General features: G+C 35.4%; 1 protein-coding gene across 1 annotated transcript in view; it reads right to left on the reverse strand.

The window, feature by feature from the left end:
* The window catches only part of LOC309855893 (connector enhancer of kinase suppressor of ras 3-like), a gene marked incomplete at its 3' end in the record, with an annotated part of 208,545 nt that overhangs the window by 151,379 nt on the left and 32,035 nt on the right, over positions 1-25,131 (reverse strand). Inside the window, exon 2 of the mRNA XM_082716514.1 lies at positions 12,471-12,634. Within this exon, the coding sequence (XP_082572640.1) occupies positions 12,471-12,634 (164 nt within the window). The remainder of the gene's footprint in view (positions 1-12,470; positions 12,635-25,131) is intronic.

Consider the following 25,131-nt stretch of genomic DNA (forward strand, 5'->3'; position numbering starts at 1 on the left):
TAAAGAAATTTAATCTTAATACAAGTTCCTCAAATTTTGTTATCCATTAACACATTGTTCTGGGGCACATAGTAAATAAATTAATTGAGTTTTTTTCCCCTTTCTATTTGTTCTGTTTAGAGCTATTGAAGTCAAACTTCCTTATACTGGGAAAGAAGCAGAAATAAAGGACATTTTAATGAAAAGTTTGCACATCCCAGAAAGGTTTCTATTTCTGAGATGGGAGATAAAGATTTTGAATTTTTTTCTTAAAATAATCTCCAAGGAAGTTCATTGCAGGTAAAATTAACTTGAATGAGTTAAGTCTTGAAACCGAAATCAGTTACTGATCTTTCCTTCTGACTGCTGAACAGTAAACCATCTGCTTTGTCATCATGTAAATCACATTCCTTTCTGTTAACATGGTTACAACTTACCACCATTTGTTACAGCAACATGGGACTAAGGAGCAACTGGATGTATTTTGAAAGGAAGCTGTACAGTAATCTCTATATTTCCCAGGTTTAAAGCAGGGAACAACAGTCTGAGTGTCTGAAAACACTGTCTGCCTGTCTGATTTTACTGGAATTTTTTAGTATGCATTATGAATTAGTTCCACCATGGAAGTAAAGGTGTAGGCATCTTTACATCCTTCTACTCAACATTTCAAGAGGAGTCATATAGGAAAATAAAATAAATTTTCAAATGTCTACTATTCTATTCCAAACTTCAAAGTACATGTGATTTTATATAAAACCAAGCAATAGTGGCACAAGAAAGGTAATAGTGTTTTTTCTTGATTTCTCAGATACAAGAAAATATTCCATAAAATAAACTTTAACCCACATTTGATGACATATTCTATAATGAAATTTGGATAGAGGAAATAACTTAGAATGATAGATTCTGCCCTAGATTTAAGCATAAGCTAGATAAGCAAGCTAAATTCAGAAAAGAACATAGAAATAAATTAATTTTCCATATGATAAAAGGACAAACTTATTTGGATTATATGTAATTTTTGAAACATGATTATCATTATTCCTTCTATTCTTTCCATTTTTGAAAAATTTATATCCTATTGCTTATTTCCCAATTGCTATTTTTCTATAATAAGGATCAATTGTAAATCTTTGGAAAGCCTTTCCAAACTGTATAAATGGCACTGATAGTAATTATACGTACTAAAAGAACGTATTAGCTATAGTTCAATGAATACCTATTACTTGATTCCAGACACAGAAACTTCCCTACTCCTCTGAGGGACATAAATCCTTGCATTCACGAAGTTGAATTTCTGTTTATAATGATATTTGCTTATCATGTTTGTCAGTAATTATCTTCACATAACTTAACCCTTAATTATATTAAATACGATTTTTATTTATTAACTGCCAAATGAATGAACCTATCTATAAATATCTATAACATCAATAATCTGTTTTCTTTGATATTGTTCTTGCCTGGTACTGGTCTTTGTAATTAACTCAGAGAGATGAGAAAGCCCAGGTGCAAAAAAGATAGATCTACCGGAGACAGATTTTCAACTTCATGCTTTAATGACAAATCTATAGAGTACTTCCTCACTGCATGGGGATATACAGTTTAAAAAATATAATTATACATTGCCATCTTCCACCAAATATTTCTGTCTTTCTAGAAAAGAGAGACCTTTCACCAGGGCCATAAAGGTCCTACTGAGCTTTCTAGTAAAACATGATACTACTTTCTTAATCAAGGAAAGATGAATATGGGTAAGTATAAAAATTCAACAATTATCTTCTTCTTGCTTAGCTGATTTAAAATATGCTAACTGGGGCACCTGAGTGGCTCAGTCATTAAGTGTCTGCCTTTGGCTCAGGTCATGATCCCAGGGTTCTGGGATAGAGCCCTGTATCAGGCTCCCTGCTCAGCAGGAAGCCTGCTTCTCCCTCTCCCACTCCCTCTCTGCTTGTGTTCCCTTTCTCACTGTCTCTCACTCTTTCTCTGTCAAATGAGTAAATAAAAATCTTTAAAAGTAAATGAATAAATAAATAAATGCTAACTGCATAATAGCAATAACCCATGAAGCAAATGGTATATTTAAGAAGGGCCCAACAAAAGTAATATAGATAAGTTTGTTATGTTTGGTTAACTGATTTATCTTTATCAAACAATTTTTAATGTATGAAAATATTTTGCCTCAAACTTTACTACCCATAAGACTATAATGAATTTCTTTTACCTCTTTGGTAATATTTTATCTTGCTGACGTTGCCCTCCTCAGATATATATCTCCCTTAACTGCTGGTGATTTCCTCGCTCTTTTGATAGCCTCTAGATCCCTCTCATTCATTCTCGCCTTTGCCCACCTTCTTTTCTTCTCTGGTATCTTCTTTGAGTGTAACAATACTGAGCCAGACAATCTGAACTTTAAACCCATCTCCATCATTTATTCATCAAGCAATCATGGAGCAAAACAAACTCTATGACTCTCAGTTTCTTCATCTATAAAACAAGCACGACAGCAGTTATTCATAATGTTCTTTTTTTTAAAAAAAAAACTCATCCTTTAAAAAGTTCTATTTTGTATGTGTTTTAGAATGCCTGATATTCTTTCCTTACCTCTCAGTTGTTAAAATCAGAATAGAATACATAATGGTACTTTATAAATGATTCCCTGCTACATACAGTCAAGTTAAAAGTCAATAATAATACGAAGTAAAGTTAAAGTCAATAATATTATATTTAGATTACTACTTCAAAAATCTTCAAATCAAGCTTTCTTTTCTTCTCCAACAACATTTCCCAAGATTTCCACTATCACCTGACGTTGTGTTAGCCTTCAAAATTGTATCTCTATATCTGAATTCCCACCCTCAAACCACACATAAACCATATTTTAAATCTATAAAATTATAATAGTGTTGAAAACTGATAATTTTATACCATACTTTATATCTACACTTCTTTAAGATTTTATTTATTTGACAGAGAGATCACAAGTAGGCAGAGAGGTAGGCAGAGAGGCAGACAGAGAGAGAGGGGGAAGCAGGCTCCCTGCTGAGCAGAGAGTGCAATGTGGGGCTCCATCCCAGGACCTTGAGATCATGACTTGAGCCAAAAACAGAGGCTTAACCCACTGAGTCACACAGGAACCCCTTTATCTACACTCTTAATTTTATCTTTTATCTTATATTTAAAATCTATATGCATGTGATCCATGTATCTACTTTCTACTAGATATTAAAGAAATTATGATGGATTTCTATTAAAAATATGTCAAGAAGAATAGTTATATTTTACAATTGCTGATGTCTTCTCTCATTTCTCAAGTTTCATCCCTCTGTGAAAGCACAGAAATAAGATCATTACAGTCCTCTTTACTAAGAAATCATTTGTTATTCAGATTCTGTCCCCTCACTACTTTTTCTGTTTACTTCCAGGTCATACTTTTTGAGCATTTTTCTTCTAATGGGGTTATCACTTATTACACATTGGAAGTCCCAGATATCCAGTTAAAATATGATGATATAGGTAGGATATGATATGATATGATACTTGGCTAATTTTCAGAATTTGAGTCAAAAACATCCTTACCAAAAGTCATTACTCAAACAGCTATATGAAAACTTATCTATTACCTTTAGGAACATGTGTCCCTTTTCAGTTTGATCTTTCAAAATATTATCACAACCTGTACCTTAGGGACCATATAAACTTATAAAATACCACATTACATTGATTGGAGAAGACAAATTTATTTTTGAATTCTAAAATTTCCTAAATCAGGATGTGATTGTTTATACATATGGTAGAAATCATTGGACTTACTCAATTGGTTGTTTTTTTCTTCTTTCAAAGGGGTAAATTAAATAATAGCACAATTCAATGACTGCATTTTAAATTCAATGAAATACTTTATTCAGACAGATCCCAGAAGATAAACATGGTCATGAAACATTTAGAGGGTATAAGTTTTTAAGATCTCAGGTTCATATATACCTCAGTAATTTGACTGAAATACTGACACATTACAAATCTTTTTTTTCCCCTTTTAATCAAAAGGATATCCTTTAAAACCTGCTGTGAAGTATTGGAAACATGGTAGCATAATCACAAGAATTTATGAAATTATCTAAGAATAGAAACAATTTTGATGCCAAGATATTCTAGAGAATGGCTGGCCAGTTAAGAGAAATTGATATTATTAGAGTTTTCCCCATATCAAATGTTTCTTTTTTATCCATCCAATATTTTTAAATGGTATTCTACTCTGTAGGGAAAAACTACTTGACCTCTTGACATAATCAATAGTCTCCAATATGTCTTCCATATAGAAATAAACTTGTATTTAAATTGTATGGATGACTGTTAAACCCTTTTCAGACTGACACACTAAATTTGTTCAGTCAGTATATAAGGGTTCTCATGGTGTTTACTTGTTAGTAGTCTTAACTGAATACCTAACTTAATGGGATATAAAGTGTAATCAAATACACATATTGTCATACTACTGTAATGACTAAGATAGAAAAGATACCCAAGGGACACTTTAAAAAGGAGTACACAGCCTTCCATTGCAAAAATGAGTGAGGACCTGAATAGACATTTTTCCAAAGAAGATATACAGATGGACAAAAGACACATGAAAAAATGCTCAACATTACTAATTATCACAGAAATGCAAATCAAAAATCCAACAAGACATCACCACACAGCTGTCAAAATGGTTGAAATCAAAAAGACAAGAAATAACAAGTATTGGTGAAGGTGTGGAAGAGAAGGAACTCTTGAGAACTATTGGTGGGAATATAAATTGGTACAGCCACTGTGGAAAACAATGTGGAGTTTGCTCAAAAAATTACAAATAGAAATACCATACGATCCAATAATGCAACTAGTAAGTATTTACCCAATGAAAATGAAAATACTACTTCAAAAATATATATGCAACTCAGGAGGAGTCAAGATGGCGGAGAAGTAGCAGGCTGAGACTACTTCAGCTAGCCGAAGATCAGCTAGATAGCTTATCTAAAGATTGCAAACACCTGAAAATCCATCGGCAGATCGAAGAGAAGAACAGCAATTCTGGAAACAGAAAAACAACCACTTTCTGAAAGGTAGGACCGGCGGAGAAGTGAATCCAAAGCAACTGGAAGAGAGACCCCGGGGGGAGGGGCCGGCTCCCGGCAAGTGGCGGAGCAACAGCGCACAAAATCAGGACTATTAAAAGTCTGTTCCGCTGAGGGACATCGCTCCAGAGGCTAAACCGGGGCGAAGCCCACGCGCGGTCAGCGTGGCCTCAAGTCCCGCAGGGTCACAGAAGGATCGGGGGTGTCTGAGTGTCGCAGAGCTTGCGGGTATTGGAACAGGAAAGCAGGCTACAGAGACAGAGCCGACAGTAAGCTCGCAGCTCGGTGTTACCTTGAACCGGTCGCAGGCTCGGTGAGCTCGGAGCATGGCCAGAGGTCAGGCAGACGGGAGTAACTGGGCGCTGTTCTCTGAGGGTGCACTGAGAAGTGGGGCCCTGGGCTCTCGGCTCCTCCGGGCCGGATACCAGGAGGCCACCATTTGTATTCCCGTCCTCCGGAACTCTACGGAAAGCGCTCAGGGAACAAAAGCTCCTGAAAGCAAACCCGAGCGGATTACTCACCCCAGGCCCTGGTAAGGGAAGTGCAATTCCGCCTGGGGCAAAGACACTTGAGAATCACTACAACAGGCCCCTCCCCCAGAAGATCAACAAGAAATCCAGCCGAGATCAAGTTCACCTACCAAGGAGTGCGGTTTCAATACCAAGGAGAGCAGCAGAATTCCAGAGGAGGAGAAAGCAAAGCACGGAACTCATGGCTTTTTCCCTGTGATTTTTTTTAGTATAGCAGTTAATTTAATTTTTTTCTTTTTCATTTTTTGTTTTTTTTTTTTCTCGCCTTCTGGTAAAATTTTTTTTTTGACTTTTACCTTTTTCTTTTTTAACGTTTTTTAACCAGCTTATCTAATATATATATTTTTTCTTTTTTATATTTTTCTTATTTGTTTTCTTTTTTATTTAATTCTTTTCTTTTCATTTTTTTTTCTTTTTTCTTTTTTCTTTTTTTTCTTTCTTTCTTCCATTTTGAACCTCTTTTTATCCCCTTTATCCCCCCTCATGATTTGGGATCTCTTCTAATTTGGTTAAAGCATATTTTCCTGGGGTTGTTGCCACCCTTTTCGTATTTTCCTAGCTCCTTCATATACTCTTATCTGGACAAAATGACAAGACGGAAGAATTCAACACAAAAAAAAGAACAAGAGGCAGTACCAAAGGCTAGGGACCTAATCAATACAGACATTGCTAATATGTCAATCTAGAGTTCAGAATGACAATTCTCAAGGTTCTAGCCGGGCTCGAAAAAGGCATGGAAGATATTAGAGAAACCCTCTCGAGAGATATAAAAGCCCTTTCTGGAGAAATGAAAGAACTAAAATCTAACCAAGTTGAAATCAAAAAAGCTATTAATGAGGTGCAATCAAAAATGGAGGCTCTCACTGCTAGGATAAATGAGGCAGAAGAAAGAATTAGTGATATAGAAGATCAAATGACAGAGAATAAAGAAGCTGAGCAAAAGAGGGACAAACAGCTACAGGACCATGAGGGGAGAATTCGAGAGATAAGTGACACCATAACACGAAAAAACATTAAATAATTGGGATTCCAGAAGAAGAAGAAAGAGAGAGGGGAGCAGAAGGTATACTGGAGAGAATTATCGGAGAGAATTTCCCCAATATGGCAAAGGGAACGAGCATCAAAATTCAGGAGGTTCAGAGAATGCCCCTCAAAATCAGTAAGAATAGGCCCACACCCCATCACCTAATAGTAAAATTTACAAGTCTCAGTGACAAAGAGAAAATCCTGAAAGCAGCCTGGGAAAAGAAGTCTGTAACATACAATGGTAAAAATATTAGATTGGCAGCTGACTTATCCACAGAGACCTGGCAGGCCAGAAAGAGCTGGCATGATATATTCAGAGCACTAAACGAGAAAAACATGCAGCCAAGAATACTATATCCAGCTAGGCTATCATTGAAAATAGAAGGAGAGATTAAAAGCTTCCAGGACAAAGAAAACTGAAAGAATTTGCAAACACCAAACCAGCTCTACAGGAAATATTGAAAGGGGTCCTCTAAGCAAAGAGAGAGCCTACAAGTGGTAGATCAGAAAGGAACAGAGACCATATACAGTAACAGTCACCTTACAGGCAATACAATGGCACTAAATTCATATCTCTCAATAGTTACCCTGAATGTTAATGGGCTAAATGCCCCTGTCAAAAGACACAGGGTATCAGAATGGATAAAAAAACAAAACCCATCTATATGTTGCCTCCAAGAAACTCATTTTAAGCCCGAAGACACCTCCAGATTTAAAGTGAGGGGGTGGAAAAGAATTTACAATGCTAATGGACATCAGAAGAAAGCAGGAGTGGCAATCCTTATATCAGATGAATTAGATTTTAAGCCAAAGACTATAATAAGAGATGAGGAAGGACACTATATCATACTCAAAGGGTCTGTCCACCAAGAAGATTTAACAATTTTAAATATCTATGCCCCCAACGTGGGAGCAGCCAACTATATAAACCAATTAATAACAAAATCAAAGAAACACATAAACAATAATACAATAATAGTAGGGGACTTTAACACTCCCCTCACTGAAATGGACAGATCATCCAAGCAAAAGATCAGCAAGGAAATTAAGGCCTTAAACGACACACGGGACCAGATGGACATCACGGATATATTCAGAACATTTCATCCCAAAGCAACAGAATACACATTCTTCTCTAGTGTACATGGAACATTCTCCAGAATAGATCACATCCTCGGTCCTAAATCAGGACTCAAGCGGTATCAAAAGATTGGGATCATTCCCTGCATATTCTCAGACCACAATGCTCTAAAGCTAGAACTCAACCACAAAAGGAAGTTTGAAAAGATCCCAAATACATGGAGACTAAACAGCATCCTTCTAAAGAATGAATGGGTCAACAGGGAAATTAAAGAAGAATTGAAAAAAATCATGGTGGGATGCCTGGGTGGCTCAGTTGGTTGGACGACTGCCTTCGGCTCAGGTCATGATCCTGGAATCGCAGGATCAAATCCCACATCAGGCTCCCAGCTCCATGGGGAGTCTGCTTCTCCCTCTGACCTTCTCCTCGCTCATGCTCTCTCTCACTGTCTCTCTCTCTCTGAAATAAATAAATAAAATCTTTAAAAAAAAAAGAAAAAGAAAAAAATCATGGAAATAAATGATAATGAAAATACAACGATTCAAAATCTGTGGGACACAACAAAGGCAGTCCTGAGAGGAAAATATATAGCAGTACAAGCCTTTCTCAAGAACCAAGAAAGGTCTCAAGTACACAACCTAACCCTACACCTAAAGGAGCTGGAGAAAGAACAAGAAAGAAACCCTAAGCCCAGCAGGAGAAATCATAAAGAGCAGAGCAGAAATCAATGAAATAGAAACCAAAAGGCAATAGAACAAATCAACAAAACTAGGAGCTGGTTCTTTGAAATAATTAATAAAATTGATAAACCCCTGGCTCGACTTATCAAAAAGAACAGAGAAAGGACCCAAATAAATAAAATCATGAATGAAAGAGGAGAGATCACAACTAACACCAAAGAAATACAAACTATTATAAGAACATACTATGAGCAACTTTACGCCAATAAATTTGACAATCTGGAAGAAATGGATGCATTCCTAGAAACAAATAAACTACCACAACTGAACCAGGAAGAAATAGAAAGCCTGAACAGACCCATAACCAGTAAGGAGATTGAAACAGTCATTAAAAATCTCCAAACAAACAAAAGCCCAGGGCCAGACGGCTTCCCGGAAGAATTCTACCAAACATTTAAAGAAGAACTAATTCCTATTCTCCTGAAACTGTTCCAAAAAATAGAAATGGAAGGAAAACTTCCAAACTCATTTTATGAGGCCAGCATCACCTTGATCCCAAAACCAGACAAGGATCCCACCAAAAAAGAGAGCTATAGACCAATATCCTTGATGAACACAGATGCGAAAATACTCACAAAATACTAGCCAATAGGATTCAACAGTACATTAAAAGGATTATTCACCACGACCAAGTGGGATTTATTCCAGGGCTGCAAGGTTGGTTCAACATCCGCAAATCAGTCAATGTGATAGAACACATCAATAAAAGAAAGAACAAGAACCATATGATACTCTCAATAGATGCTGAAAAAGCATCTGACAAAGTACAGCATCCCTTCCTGATCAAAACTCTTCAAAGTGTAGGGATAGAGGGCACATACCTCAATATCATCAAAGCCATCTATGAAAAACCCACCGCAAATATCATTCTCAATGGAGAAAAACTGAAAGCTTTTCCGCTACGGTCAGGAACATGGCAGGGATGTCCATTATCACCACTGCTACTCAACATGGTACTAGAGGTCCTAGCCTCAGCAATCACACAACAAAAGGAAATTAAAGGCATCCAAATCGGCAAAGAAGAAGTCAAATTATCACTCTTCGCAGATGATATGATACTATATGTGGAAAACCCAAAAGACTCCACTCCCAAACTGCTAGAACTTATACAGGAATTCAGTAAAGTGTCTGGATATAAAATCAATGCACAGAAATCAGTTGCATTTCTCTACACCAACAGCAAGACAGAAGAAAGAGAAATTAAGGAGTCAATCCCATTTACAATTGCACCCAAAACCACAAGATGCCCAGGAATAAACCTAACCAAAGAGGCACAGAATCTATACTCAGAAAACTATAAAGTACTCATGAAAGAAATGGAGGAAGACACAAAGACATGGAAAAATGTTCCATGCTCCTGGATTGGAAGAATAAATATTGTGAAAATATCTATGCTACCTAAAGCAATCTACACGTTTAATGCAATTCCTATCAAAGTACCATCCATCTTTTTCAAATAAATGGAACAAATAATTCTAAAATTTATATGGAACCAGAAAAGACCTCGAATAGCCAAAGGGATATTGAAAAAGAAAGCCAACGTTGGTGGCATCACAATTCCGGACTTCCAGCTCTATTACAAAGCTGTCATCATCAAGACAGCATGGTACTGGCACAAAAACAGACACATAGATCAATGGAACAGAATAGAGAGCCCAGAAATAGACCCTCAACTCTACAGTCCACTAATCTTCTACAAAGCAGGAAAGAATGTCCAATGGAAAAAAGACAGCCTCTTCAATAAATGGTGCTGGGAAAATTGGACAGCCACATGCAGAAAAATGAAATTGGACCATTTCCTTACACCACACACAAAAATAGACTCAAAATGGATGAAGGACCTCAACGTGCGAAAGGAATCCATCTAAATCCTTGAGGAGAACACACGCAGCAACCTCTTCGACCTCAGCCGCAGCAACATTTTCCTAGGAACAACGCAAAAGGCAAGGGAAGCAAGGGAAAAAATGAACTATTGGGATTTCATCAAGATCAAAAGCTTTTGCACAGCAAAAGAAACAGTTAACAAAACCAAATGACAACTGACAGAATGGGAGAAGATATTTGCAAACGACATATCAGATAAAGGACTAGTGTCCAGAATCTATAAAGAACTTAGCAAACTCAACACCCAAAGAATAAATAATCCAATCAAGAAATGGGCAGAGGACATGAACAGACATTTCTGCAAAGAAGACATCCAGATGGCCAACAGACACATGAAAAAGTGCTCCATATCACTGGGCATCAGGGAAATACAAATCAAAACCACAATGAGATATCACCTCACACCAGTCAGAATGGCTAAAATCAACAAGTCAGGAAATGACAGATGCTGGCGAGGATGCGGAGAAAGGGGAACCCTCCTACACTGTTGGTGGGAATGCAAGCTGGTGCAGCCACTCTGGAAAACAGCATGGAGGTTCCTCAAAATGTTGAAAATAGAACTTCCCTATGACCCAGCAATTGCACTATTGGGTATTTACCCTAAAGATACAAACGTAGTGATCCAAAGGGGCACGTGCACCTGAATGTTTATAGCAGCAATGTCCACAATAGCCAAACTATGGAAAGAACCTAGATGTCCATCAGCAGATGAATGGATCAAGAAGATGTGTTATATATACACAATGGAATACTATGCAGCCATCAAAAGAAATGAAATCTTGCCATTTGCGACCACATGGATGGAACTAGAGCGTTTCATGCTTAGTGAAATAAGTCAAGCAGAGAAAGACAACTATCATATGATGTCCCTGATATGAGGAAGTGGTGATGCAACATGGGGGCTTAAGTGGGTAGGAGAATAATAAATGAAACAAGATGGGATTGGAAGGGAGACAAACCATAAGTGACTCTTAATCTCACAAAACAAACTGAGGGTTGCTGGGGGGAGGGGGTTTGGGAGAAGGGGGTGGGATTATGGACATTGGGGAGGGTATGTGCTTTGGTGAGTGCTGTGAAGTGTGTAAACCTGGTGATTCACAGACCTGTACCCCTGGGGATAAAAATATATGTTTATAAAAACTAAAAAATTTAAAAAAATAAGATAAAAAATATACATATATGCAACTCTATGTTTACTATAACATTATTTACAATAGCCAAGGTATGGAAACAACCTACGTGTCCACTGCTGGCTGAATGGATAAAGAAGTCGTATATACATGCAGTGGAATATTATGCAGGAGCAAAAATGATGAAACCTTGTCATTTGTAGCAATATGGATGGACCTAGAGGCTTTTATGCTGAGTGAAATGGTCAGACTGAGAAAAAACAGTTTTCAAGCCTATCAAATGAAAATGTGGAAAATGAAACTCATTAGACAAAATTAGGCATATGACATTGCTTGAATTTCTCAAGTAACTGAAGGTCCTCAATCAATATTTGTTGAGTAGATAGATGGATTTTGATCACAGCCCTGAAATAATGAAAAACTCCACGTTTTCTTCTTCTTTGTTAAACAGTGTCAGTATATTCTTTGTATCTATTATTGAGTTGTGGGTTGACTTAGCTATTATATAAAGTGACAATTCTATTTCTAGATGCAGAGACATCTGTCGAGAATATTGTGTCTGGCCCTGATAACCCCTTACCATTCTTCAATTCATTTTGAGCCACGGTAGATAGAGCAGTCTTCTCAATCCTTTGATCTTATAAAACTTTGTACATTTATTTCCTAGAATCTCCATGTCTGACTTTCAATTCTGGGAAGCAGAATACCCTTGAGTTTAGGCAGAATATCCTTGACTTTTCCCAGGATTGATGGACAAGAAACAACAATCACTTCAGACAGTGCCATGATTCAAATAAAGGATTAAGAAGGGCCCACATAATTTTTAAGTAGAGTAGTGAAAAACCATATCAATCATAAGTACTTTTGAGTTGAAAGACAAAAAACTGCAATTCACTGTAGAGAATATAGTATCAGACAGAAGCACAATCTTCAATTATTACTAGTTATTTAGAAATAAAGGCAATATAGAACAGTGTTATACTCACCTTTTCACAAATATTAGCAACTGCTTTCAATATGATGTCCTGGTGGTCAGTCCGGGTTATGCCAAGATCACTAAGTTGTTGCCGGGTGATATTAAGTAGTTTCTCTCCATTGATTTCTGCTCTTTCAAAATTTTCTCCATAGACTGGAAAAGTACAATCCAATCCTGAAAAAGATAAAAGAGGTATAGGAGATTTCAAGGAAAATAAAGTCTGTACCTCCTTGTAAAGATAACTATATGTTTCTATAGTATAGAATTATTTGTGAAAATAAAATAAAATAAATTATTTTAGAAACACAATTACTTGTGGATTTTTATCATTATCAATGAGCTACTTACTGTTTTCATTCCAACAGTCCACCTTAAGTGCAGTATCTTTAGTTAGGCTTAGGAAGACAAATTTTTGTAGATGCTTACAGAAATGCTTAAGTACAAAATTTAATTAATAAATTAATTAAATATTGTTATAAGTATAAAATTTAATTAATAAGAGACCCAGTTAAAGTCAGAGATTATAACTGAAAGAATATTTACAATGTTATAATAATATCTAAGATGGGCTTAATTGAACTGAGATAAAATGTGCTTTTTGATTTGTGATTGCTTTCACATTTGGAATTTTATCAATTAAGAATCTATATAATTAATATATGTGGACTATTTGGGGTGGGTACAATCTCTTGGATAAACTGCTTCATAACTATAATTAAAATAGAAAAAAACTAAAAATATTCAGATACATATTTTAGTGAACTTCTGCCATATCTTTAGCTTTATTTAGAAATAAGTAATTAGAGAATCCAAAACTAACACGATATATTACATGATGGTGAAAAATTAAAATAATCTGACATAAATGTAGGTAGAGCTATGATAACTAAAGGTCTCAGAAGACTAAATAAATTATCATTCTTCTTTGGTTATACATAATAAGAGTAGGAGTAGATTGGAAATGGTCAAAACTTAACTTATTGTTTGAAATTTGATGTTGAAATTCCCTGTGAAAGTGATTGTGGCTAAAATCCTGGAAACTAATGTTATAAGTTGATTAATATAGATCCCATTACTTTGTTTTTTCAAAAATAATTAACTTAGCAGAATGTTTACCTTTATAATATCTTTAGATAATTTGATAATTAGATAATATAAATATTTCATGAGGAATACTTAATTACTGCTTTTCTTTTTTTTTTTTTAAGATTTTATTTATTCATTTGACAGAGAGAAATCACAAGTAGATGGAGAGGCAGGCAGAGAGAGAGAGAGGGAAGCAGGCTTCTCCGCTGAGCAGAGAGCCCGATGCGGGGCTCGATCCCAGGACCCCGAGATCATGACCTGAGCCGAAGGCAGCGGCCCAACCCACTGAGCCACCCAGGCACCCCTAAATACTGCTTTTCAAACTTACCAAGTACTTTGCAAATATATACTTCATTGTACTTATATGTTAATTAAATAATATTGTATTCTTATTTATTAAAACAAGGCCTATTAATGACTGCTATTAAATTTATTTTGTTTCTTTTTATTTATTTATTTTCATTTGAGTATATTTGACACACAAAGTTACATTAGTTTCTGTTGTACAACTTAGTAATTTGACAAGTTTATATATTTTGCTAGGTTCACCACAAGTACAGATATCATCTGTCCCATTACATCACTATTACAATATCACTGACTGTATTTCACATGCTTTGTTTATTTTCATGACTTATTCATTCCTTAACTGGAGGCCTGTATCTCCTTCTCTTCACGTACCTTATCCAACACCTCCACACCCTTCCCCTCTAGCAACCATCAATTTTTTTTTCTCTGTATTTATAGTTCTGACTCTGTTCTTTGTTTCTTTATTCATTTTCTTTTAAATTCCATGGGTGAAATCATATGGTATTTGTCTTTCTCAGTCTGACTTATTTCACTTGGCATAATACCCTCTAGGTCCATCCATGTTGTCTCAAACAGCACTGTCTCATCTTTTTATGGCTATATAATATTCCATTATACTTATTATATACATATGTATGTATAAACACACATCAACATATATATATACATATATATACATATACATTTTTCTTATCCATCCTATACATTATATGACATAATACATACATATAATACATAATATACCACATTACCTATATTATATATATTTATTCCTACTGCATTTTCCTTATCCATTCATCTATTGATGGACACTTAAGTTGCTTCCATGTCTTAGCTATTGTAAGGAATGCTTCAATAAACACAGGGGTGCATAAATATCCAATAGTGGAGTTATTGGATCATATAGCATTTCTATTTTTAGTTTTTTGAGGACCCTCTATACTGTTTCCCATAGTGGCTGTACCAATTTACATTCCTGCCAACAATGCACAAGAGTTCCTTTTTCTCCATATCTTCATCAACACTTGATGTTTTTTGTCTTCTTGATTTTAGTCATTTTATAGGTGTGAGGTGATATTTCACTGCAGTTTCGATTTGCATTTCTGTGATTAGTGGTGTTGAGCATGTTTTCATGTGTGTGTTGGCAACCTGATGTCTTTGTTAGAAAAATAATTATTCAGGTCTTCTGCCCATTTTTATTTATTTTTTTAAGTTTTTTTCTGCCCATTTTTAATCAGGTTTTTTTTTGTTGTTGTTCTTGTTGGTTACGTTCTTATTATAATCTGCCCTTAAAGCTGTAAAACTATATTTCTTTTATTTTAAATATTTTTATAAGATTTTATTTATTTATTAATGATAGTCAGAAAGAGAATGGCAGAGGCAGAGGGAGAAGCAGACTCTCTGTGGAGTAGGGAGCCCGATGCAGGGCTCGATCCCAGGACCCTGGGATCATGACCTGAGCCATCAACCGACCGAGCCACCCAGGTGCCCCTATTTTAAATTTTTATAATTCTCAATCCCACATATTTAAAATGGCCTTATTCTTGATTACTCATAAATTAGTAGTTTCTCATTGCATTCACAAATTTAAAAAGTAAAGCCACCTAGAATAACTCAACTTCTATCAGTTTATTTATTCAGATTTCCCACTTCCCTCCCTTGGAGCTTTATAATAGAGAATACTTCTCTGCCCCATGCTATAAAATAACCAGTAATGTTATTCAGAGAGTTACAAAGTATCTACCTAAACTTGGGTGTATTTCTCTCTACTTATTTTTCAAGTTTATAACATCCTTTCATTAGGTAAAGAGAATCAAGTATTTGATTTATGAGAGTACATATTATATGAATGGCTAAAAGTAAACAAAAAGAGAAGAAATTTTCTTCTTCCCACTGGATATTGTTTCCTGCCTTGTTGAAGATTAATTTATCATATATTAGTTGGTTAATTTCTGGGTTTTCTATTCTATTCCATTGATATATGTGTCTATTTTTTGTGCCAATACTATACTCTTTTGATCACAACAGCTTTGTAATAAAACTTGAATTCCGCAATTGTGATACCTCCAGCTTTGTTTTTGTTTTTCAAAGTTTGTTTTGGCTATTTGGTGAAGCTGTGTAGCTATGTCAAAATAAATTTGAAAGCTAAATTTCTAAAGGTACTCTTCTTATTAACTTATAGAAGAGTTTACAGTACTTGTTACATTTGCTAAATATGATTTTAAAAAATAAGCAGATTTGTATGGGTCAGTTTTTATGCTAGGAATTGGCTAGGAGAAAATTATATATAGTTTTATCCAGTAGGATGATGTATAAAAGTCTTATGGATGATGCTCATATGTACCTGAAACTTTACTCAGGAAATATATTTAAATGTTGAATGACTTAACAGGATTTTATCTTTACTCTTCATGTGTGTATGGTGAATGAATAATAATGCCTTGACTATTTCACACAGCCCAGGGCCACATTCTGTTTTATAAACTGCAACAGATACTTGCACTAAAATCTAATATATTGTCAACAAGACTGTAGAACTAAATTAAAGAATTGTGATGTATACAAATATAATTAAAACAACTTAGTCTCTAAAGATGATTGAGTATCTAATACAGTAAGTGTTAGTTATTTGAGCTTGGTTTCTCTGCCTTTGTTTTTATAAAACTTTTTATTAAAACTTCCTTAGAAAGTATATGGACCAGATAATAAATATGGACCTGAAACCAGTTCTATGGCTTCACCAACAAATAGCCTGCCTGCTTTGATTGAGGGATTTTTGATGGAATCCATACATATCATTTTGCTTTCATTTAAACATCAGCCTTTTAAGTCATTAATGACATAATTAACAAATTGGTGTGATTAATATATATCAGGTTATAGGCATGAAAAGCTTGCTAATCAGAGACATGGTCATGCTTCTTTAAGGAAGCATAAACACAGAAGTAGCTGAATGTCATAATGCAAAACAATCCAAGGAGACACCTAGCAAGCCTAAAAATTGATTAAAATTCCACAATTGGCATGCCCTCAAAGCGATACCATCAATGAAAAGCAGAAATCTCATTCTCAATATCTGGCACACAGTCTTCCAGGTTTGTAAAACTATCTGTATTTTAATATACTTTCACACATTCATGATGGTGATATCCAAATTATTGCCAAGGATAAATTTTATGATTGAATACTAAGCTATAAATCTTAAAATCTGTGACTTTCAAATTGATTTTTATGGCATACACATCCACACCTACCCTATTTTTATCTCTTGTCATTTTGTCCCATCAGAGCTTGATATTAACAATATTGATTTACAAGTTTGAGTCACAGTATTATTCTTAAATGTGTATATGTCTGAGTATGTACATGCATGTGCTTATATAAATTTTACATTTTCCCAAATATATCAGTAATTTATACAGTCATGACCCCACCTGTATATGTACGGGGATTGACATAAGCCATCAAGATTAGCCTGTGTATTTTGTTTATAAATAAAAATAACTGGAGCTTTTTTCTTTAGTTTAAGAAGTTGCAAGGCCCACTGTAATAATAGTATCTAATATTTGCCAGTATTCTAAGCACCTTTTATATGTTAACTCCATTCTCACAACAACTCTATGACATAGGAACTACTATTATATCCACTTTACAGATGTAAAAACTGACTTAAGGAGAGGTAAGTCACTTAATGAAGAACACACAGTTAGTAAGTGGCTGAGTCAGGATTTAAATCTAAGAAGTTTAACTGCAGATCTCATGCTCTTAATCACTATGTTTTGCTACTTGTCATACTAATTGAGATGGCCTAAGACTGGAAATGGCTTCTATGACACCCATAAAATAATCCAAAATGGCATGCTTAAAGATGTAAGAGACAGCTGATCACAGTCTTAGAGTAATCTAAGTGAAGCCAGCTATCTACATCAGTGAATTTTTGGAAAGACCACAATCTATATGTACAGCTCATCATTCCTTAATCTCACTCATATATTTTCTGAAAGAATATTTTTTTAATCTATTTATTTGACAGAGAGAGAGAGAGATCACAAGTAGGCAGAGAGGCAGGCAGAGAAAGAGGAGGAAGCAGGCTCCCCACCAAGCAGAGAGCCCGATGCAGGGCTCGATCCCAGGAACCTGAGACCACGACCCGAGCCAAAAGCAGAGGCCTTAACCCACTGAACCACCCACTTGCCCCAGAAAATATTTAATGAATATTTAATAAATTAATGTATGCACAGTAATTGTTAGAAATTGTGGGAGACGGGAAGAAACACAACACAATCTCTACACTTAAAGAGCTTACAATTTTGTTTTATGCAACTAAAGAAAAACACACAAAAATGTTAATGTCATATATCTCACACTAAAAGAACTATGCCCCGAGTTAAGTAAATGAGAAATATTGTAGGCATTAGTTAAACAAAGAGATGTGAGATTAGAATGAATTTGAGAAATGGGACAATGTTTTTACATACACATATCCTGCACAATAAAACTGTAATCTAGTATTTCCTAACACTATACACAGCATGTAATTCAGCCTCACCAATCAATTCTTTTATGTTCTTAAAATCCACCATACTGTATATAAGTTAATATAATACTTCTTTGAGTTTAATTTGGTTTCTTATTTGCATGTGCTATGACTTTATCTAAAAGAGATAAATATAAAAAATACTGAAGAAAATTCAGAAAAAAATCCACATATTGCCAAGTTATAGGAGTCAGAAATTGGCTAATAAAATTATTTAAACCAATACCACAACTGAAATTTAAAGAGATGCTTCTAAAGCCAAAGTATTTAAAATTTTCTGAAACTCAACAATTAAAATTTTATCTATTTATATTTTATAAGGAACTGGTCTATACTTGAAAGAAAAGAGAGGCCAAAAAGACACCAAATGTATTTTAAAACTCTTCATTTGCTGATTTTCAAGCAACAGATGATTGTTAGCATTTTAACTGAAAGCTTCTTCACATTACCAAGTCATAAAAACCATAAGTGATGGAATCTAGAAATACTACTATATGCAAGCTACAAAATTAGATTCCAAAAAGCCAGGAATTTCAAAGGTGCAAAACAAACTTGGCACCAATGGAAAACTATCACTTTGATTTGATGTTATAGAGTAGTCAAACATAAGAAATATGCTCAATAGATCCAACAGAACTCAATTTAAAATATAGTAAGAATATCGTAGGAATAAACAGCTTGAAAACAATGGTAAAAAATTATAAAGCTTAATGAGTACAAGCTATAGTAAAACTCTACCTAAATACTAAAAACTATATTTAAAATGGTATTTGAAGGCACCTGGGTGACTAAGTCAGTTAAGTGTCTGCCTTCAGGTCAGGTCAGGTCAGGTCATGACCTGAAGTGTCAGGGTCCCGGGGTGAAGCCCCACATTGTTGGGCTCTCTGTTCAGTGGGGATCTTACTTCTCCCTCTCCCTCTGCCTGCTGCTGCCTTCTTGTGTTTTCTCTCTCTCTCTCAAATAAAATCTTTTAAAAATAAAATGGTTTTTGAAATTATACACAGTTAGTTTTCAATGTTTTCTTCTTTAATGAGACTATGAACATAGATAATCTAAAGTAAATGCATATACATGTTATATACATTTGGAATTCCAAGGGGATATGTTAATTTTTTGAGTGTATGTATGCATGTGCATTTTGTGACAAGTCTATTTCTTAATTTTTAAGTGGCTTGTGTTGTTACTTAAATGATAAAATTCTGCTACTTGCATATACTTTAAGATATCAGTAAATGATATCTATACATTCTGCAATGTGTGTAGTGAAGTATTTAAGAACACTTCTAATAAAGATGTTTCTAAGAATGGTACTTGCTTACTATATAGAGATCAATCTTTTGTCAGTGAATGGAAGCTATAAATATTCTGTAATCCATGTAGAGTGTCGTGTAAGAACACTTCTAATGAAGATGTTTGGAAGAACACTGCCTGCATACTACTTAGAGAAGAGTGTATTATAAGTGATTGATATATACCTTTTGTAATGCATGTAATGAAGTCTGAAAGAACATGTAATAAAGATGTTTCTAAGGACACTACAACAATTATCAATGTCAAATGATGAGGTGGAAGTAGGGAGGTTGATTTTAAATATTTACACAAATATGTCATGAAACCCAAAATATTAAACTTTGAAAAAACTACGATTAAAAAATAACTGTTGAGATCTAATTTTGTTGTCTTAGAGAATACCTTTTTGCCTCAACATGAGTTATTTACAAAACAGATCTCAGATAAAATTGTGAAATAAGAAAATCTTGTTTTGGGAACTTTCTAATACCTTTCAGCTATCAGCTGCTGAGTTGTACACTGCCACTCAAAATATCAGCTTATACATGTCCTATACTACTTTAATGTTTAACACATTTGAGGCATTATATAATTATATTTTTTGTCATAGAAACACAGGGTATTACAATGAGAAAATACTTTCATTAACAAATTCCTAAGGCTCACTTGTTTTCTACTTAAAAAAAGACAAAATGATAAACTAGTCCAAAAATAATAAACTTAGAGGGAAGTTTAAAAATAGGAACAATATGTAAACACATTCTAAAAATGCAGGTGTTAAAGTTTTAAATAAATCTAACAATAATAAACTGATATATTTCCTTATATTGATACTGGTAAAAATCATGTATGAAGATACAATATCTAAGATAACTGAAGGAAGTCTCCTGGGTGGCACAGTCAGTTAAGGATCCAACTCGTGGTTTCAGTTCAGCACTGATCTCAGGGTGATGAGATCAAGCCCCTTGTCTGGCTCTGCATTTTGTTCTGAGTCTACTTGTTTCTCTCCCTCATCAGCTGCTCCTCCCCACCTCATACTCTCTCTCTCACTGAAATAAACAAATAAATAACCTTTAAAAAAATAAATTAACTGAAATAGATCTACAAAGTGGATGAATCTCAGGGGAGAAACCCACTGTTACTTATTTGAAGGTATTCAGAATGAGGTTTATTCATGGCCCTTAATTTCCTTGATACCTGAAATTAGATTATTTTAATTGTACCTAGCTAGAGATCCTAATAGGACTTTTTTCCTTTTTTATTTTATTCTCTTCCCTTCCTGTTCTTTTCTTTTTAGAGAGAGAGAATGTGGGGAGAGAGAGATATAACCATAAACACACTCCACATCCCGCAAAGACCCTGATGCAGGGCTCAATCTCACAACCCTGAGGATCATGACCTGAACTGAAATTAAAAGACCAATGTGGAGCTGACTGAGCTACCCAGGCACCACCACCGATTTTTTTTAAACATCTGAATATTAAAAAAAAAAAACTAAAAAATCAGTTCCCTTTTAAATTTATTTTCAGCATAACAGTATTCATTATTTTTGCACCACACCCAGTACTCCATGTAATCCGTGCCCTCGCTAGTACTCACCACCTCTTTCCCCCAACCTCCCACCCCTCTCTCATTCAAAACACTCAGTGTGTTTTTCAGAGTCCATAGTCTCTCATGGTTCACCTCCCCTTCCAAGTTCCCCAACTCCCTTCTCCTCTCTAACTCCCCTTGTACTCCATGCTATTTGTTATGCTCCACAAATAAGTGAAACCATAGGATAATTGACTCTCTCTGCTTGACTGATTTCACTCAGCATGATCTCTTCCAGTCCCGTCCATGTTGCTACAAAAGTTGGGTATTCAACCTTTCTGATGGAGGCATAATACTCCATAGTGTATATGGACCACATCTTCCTTATCCATTTGTCCATTGAAGGGCATCTTGTTTCTTTCCACAGTTTGGCGACCATGGTAATTGCTGCTATAAACATTACGGTACAGATGGAACTTCTTTTCACTACATCTGTATCTTTGGGGTAAATACCCAGGAGTGCAATTGCAGGGTCATAGGGAAACTCTATTTTTAATTTCTTGAGGAATCTCCACACTGTTCTCCAAAGAGGCTTTACCAACTTGCATTCCCACCAACAGTGTAAGAGGGTTCCCCTTTCTTCACATCCTCTCCAACACATGTTGTTTCCTGTCTTGCTAATTGTGGCTATTCTAAATGGTGTAAGGTGATATCTCAATGTGGTTTTAATTTGAATCTCCCTGATGGCTAGTGATGATGAACATTTTTTCATGTGTCTGGTAGCCATTTGTATGTCTTCATTGGAGAAGTGTCTGTTCATAGCTTCTGCCAATTTTTTGATAATCTAAAAATTTGTATGGAATCAGAAGAGACCCCAAATCGCTAAGGAAATGTTGAAAAACAAAAATAAAACTGGGGGCATCACGTTACCTGATTTCAAGCTCTACTACAAAGCTGTGATCACCAAGACAGCATGGTACTGGCATAAAAACAGACACATAGACCAGTGGAACAGAGTAGAGAGCCAGATATGGACCTTCAACTCTAAAGTCAATTAATCTTCGACAAAACAGGAAAAAATATACAGTGGAAAAAGGACAGTCTCTTCAATAAATGGTGCTGGGAAAACTGGACAGCTATATGTAGAAGAAGGAAACTCGACCATTCTCTTACACCGTACACAAAGATAAACTCAAAGTGGATAAAAGACCTCAACGTGAGACAGGAATCCATCAGAATCCTAGAGGAGAACATAGGCAGTAACCTCTTTGATATCAGCCACAGCAACTTCTTTCAAGATATGTCTCCAAAGGCAAAGGAAACAAAAGGGAAAATAAACTTTTGGGACTTCATCAAAATCAAAAGCTTCTGCACAGCAAAGGAAACAGCCAAGAAAACAAAGAGGCAACCCACGGAATGGGAAAGATATTTGCAAATGACAGAACAGACTAAAGGTTGATTTCCAGGATCTATAATGAACTCCTCAAACTCAACCCACACAAAACAGATAATTATATTAAAAAATCAGTTCTTTTTCACATTTTTTACATTTTACATTTACATTTACAAAAAAACCAAAATCTGTTCTCGAGGAACTACAGAACACTCATGAAAGAAATTGAAGAAGACACAAAAAGATGGAAGACCATGGAATGGTCTTGGATTGGAAGAATAAACATTGTAAAAATGTCTATACTGCCTAGAGCAATCTGTACTTTTAATGCCATTCTGATCAAAATTCCACCGGTATTCTTCAAAGAACTGGAGCAAATAATCCAAAAATTTGTATGGAATCAGAAGAGACCCCGAATTGCTAAGGGAATGTTGAAAAACAATAATAAAGCTGGGGGCATCACGTTACCTGATTTCAAGCTTTATTACAAAGCTGTGATCACCAAGACAGCATGCTACTGGCATAAAACAAGACACATAGACCAGTGGAACAGAGTAGAGAGCCCAGATATGGACCCTTAACTCTATGGTCAATTAATCTTCGACAAAACAAGAAAAAATATACAGTGGATAAGAGACAGTCTCTTCAATAAATGGTGCTGGGAAAACTGGACAGCTATATGTAGAAGAATGAAACTCGACCATTCTCTTACACCATACACAAAGATAAAGTCAAAATGGATAAAAGACCTCAACGTGAGACAGGAATCCATCAGAATCCTAGAGGAGACCATAGGCAGTAATCTCTTCACTATCAGCTACAGCAACTTCTTTCAAGATATGTCTCCAAAGGCAAAGGAAACAAAAGCGAAAATAAACTTTTGGGACTTCATCAAAATCAAAAGCTTCTGCACAGCAAGGAAACAGTCAACAAAACAAAGAGGCAACCCATGGAATGGGAGAAGATATTTGCAAATGACAGTACAGACAAAAGGTTGATATCCAGGATCTATAATGAACTCCTCAAACTCAACACACACGAAACAGGCAAACATATCAAAAAATGGGCAGAAGATATGAACAGACACTTCTCCAATCAAGACATACAGATGGCTATCAGTCACATGAAAAAATGTTCATCATCCTTAGCACTCAGGGAGATTCAAATTAAAACCATATTGAGATATCACCTCACACCAGTTAGAATGGCCAAAATTAACAAACCAGGAAACAACATGTGTTGGAGAGGATGTGGAGAAAGGGGAACCCTCTTCCACTGTTGGTGGGAATGCAAGTTGGTGCAGCCTCTTTGGAGAACAGTGTGGAGATTCCTCAAGAAATTAAAAATAGAGCTTCCATATGACTCTGCAATTGCACTCCTGGGTATTTACCTCAAGGATACAGATGTCGTGAAAAGAAGGGCCATCTGTACCCCAATGTTTATAGCAGCAATGGCCACGGTCGCCAAACTATGGAAAGAACCAAGATGCCCTTCAACGGACGAATGGATAAGGAAGATGTGGTCCATATACACTATGGAGTATTATGCCTCCATCAGAAAGGATGAATACCCAACTTTTGTAGCAACATGGACGGGACTGGAAGAAATTATGCTGAGTGAAATCAGTCAAGCAGAGAGAGTCAATTATCATATGGTTTCACTTATTTGTGGAGCATAACAAATATCATGGAGGACAAGGGGTGTTAGAGAGGAGAAGGGAGTTGGGGTAAATTGGAATGGGAGGTGAATCACGAGAGACTATGGACTCTGAAAAACAATCTGAGGGGTTTGAAGTGGCGGGGGGGTGCCAGGTGGTGGGTATTATAGAGGGCACGGATTGCATGGAGCACTGGGTGTGGTGAAAAAATAATGAATACTGTTTTTCTGAAAATAAATAAATTGAAAAAATTAAAAAATAAATAAATAAAAAGCCAATTGTGAAACAAAACAAAACAAAACAAAATTTCCCAAGGGAAACATTAAAACTGTATCTGGAGTGTAAATACTTCTATCACTATTTCAAAATTCAGTCTTTTCAACTTTTTTTTAAACCAGTAATGCAACTGATATGAGATAAAATGGTGCTTCCTGAACACAACTGGAAAAATTACTACAGCCTAGGATAGCAATCAGGTCTATCTTATACTTCACTGTTTGAAATAGTCAATGGAGTATGCATGGGCTTTATTTTTAAAGCACACCAAATACAATACAAATTATTCAAAAATTGAAAATGGGATTTCAACTTATGATAGGACACATACAAAATATCTAGGTCATAACATTCTCTGTGTGTGTATGTGTGAGTGTATGTATTTATATGCATAATCCATATAATACATAATACAAGTGGTATATAATGAGAAAAAAGGCAATAGAAATGCAGCTAAAAGTAGATTATAGCCCACTCATAAATACCTAAGACATTCAGAGCGTGACATTCTTCCAACAAGTCATGGATGCCTTACTGTTGATGTTTCATTATAGACTAAAAGGGACCTTATCTTGACAATAACTAGACCTCCA

The sequence above is a fragment of the Mustela nivalis genome (genome assembly GCF_964662115.1).
Source record: "Mustela nivalis genome assembly, chromosome: X".
In the NCBI taxonomy this organism is placed as follows: Eukaryota; Metazoa; Chordata; class Mammalia; order Carnivora; family Mustelidae; genus Mustela; species Mustela nivalis.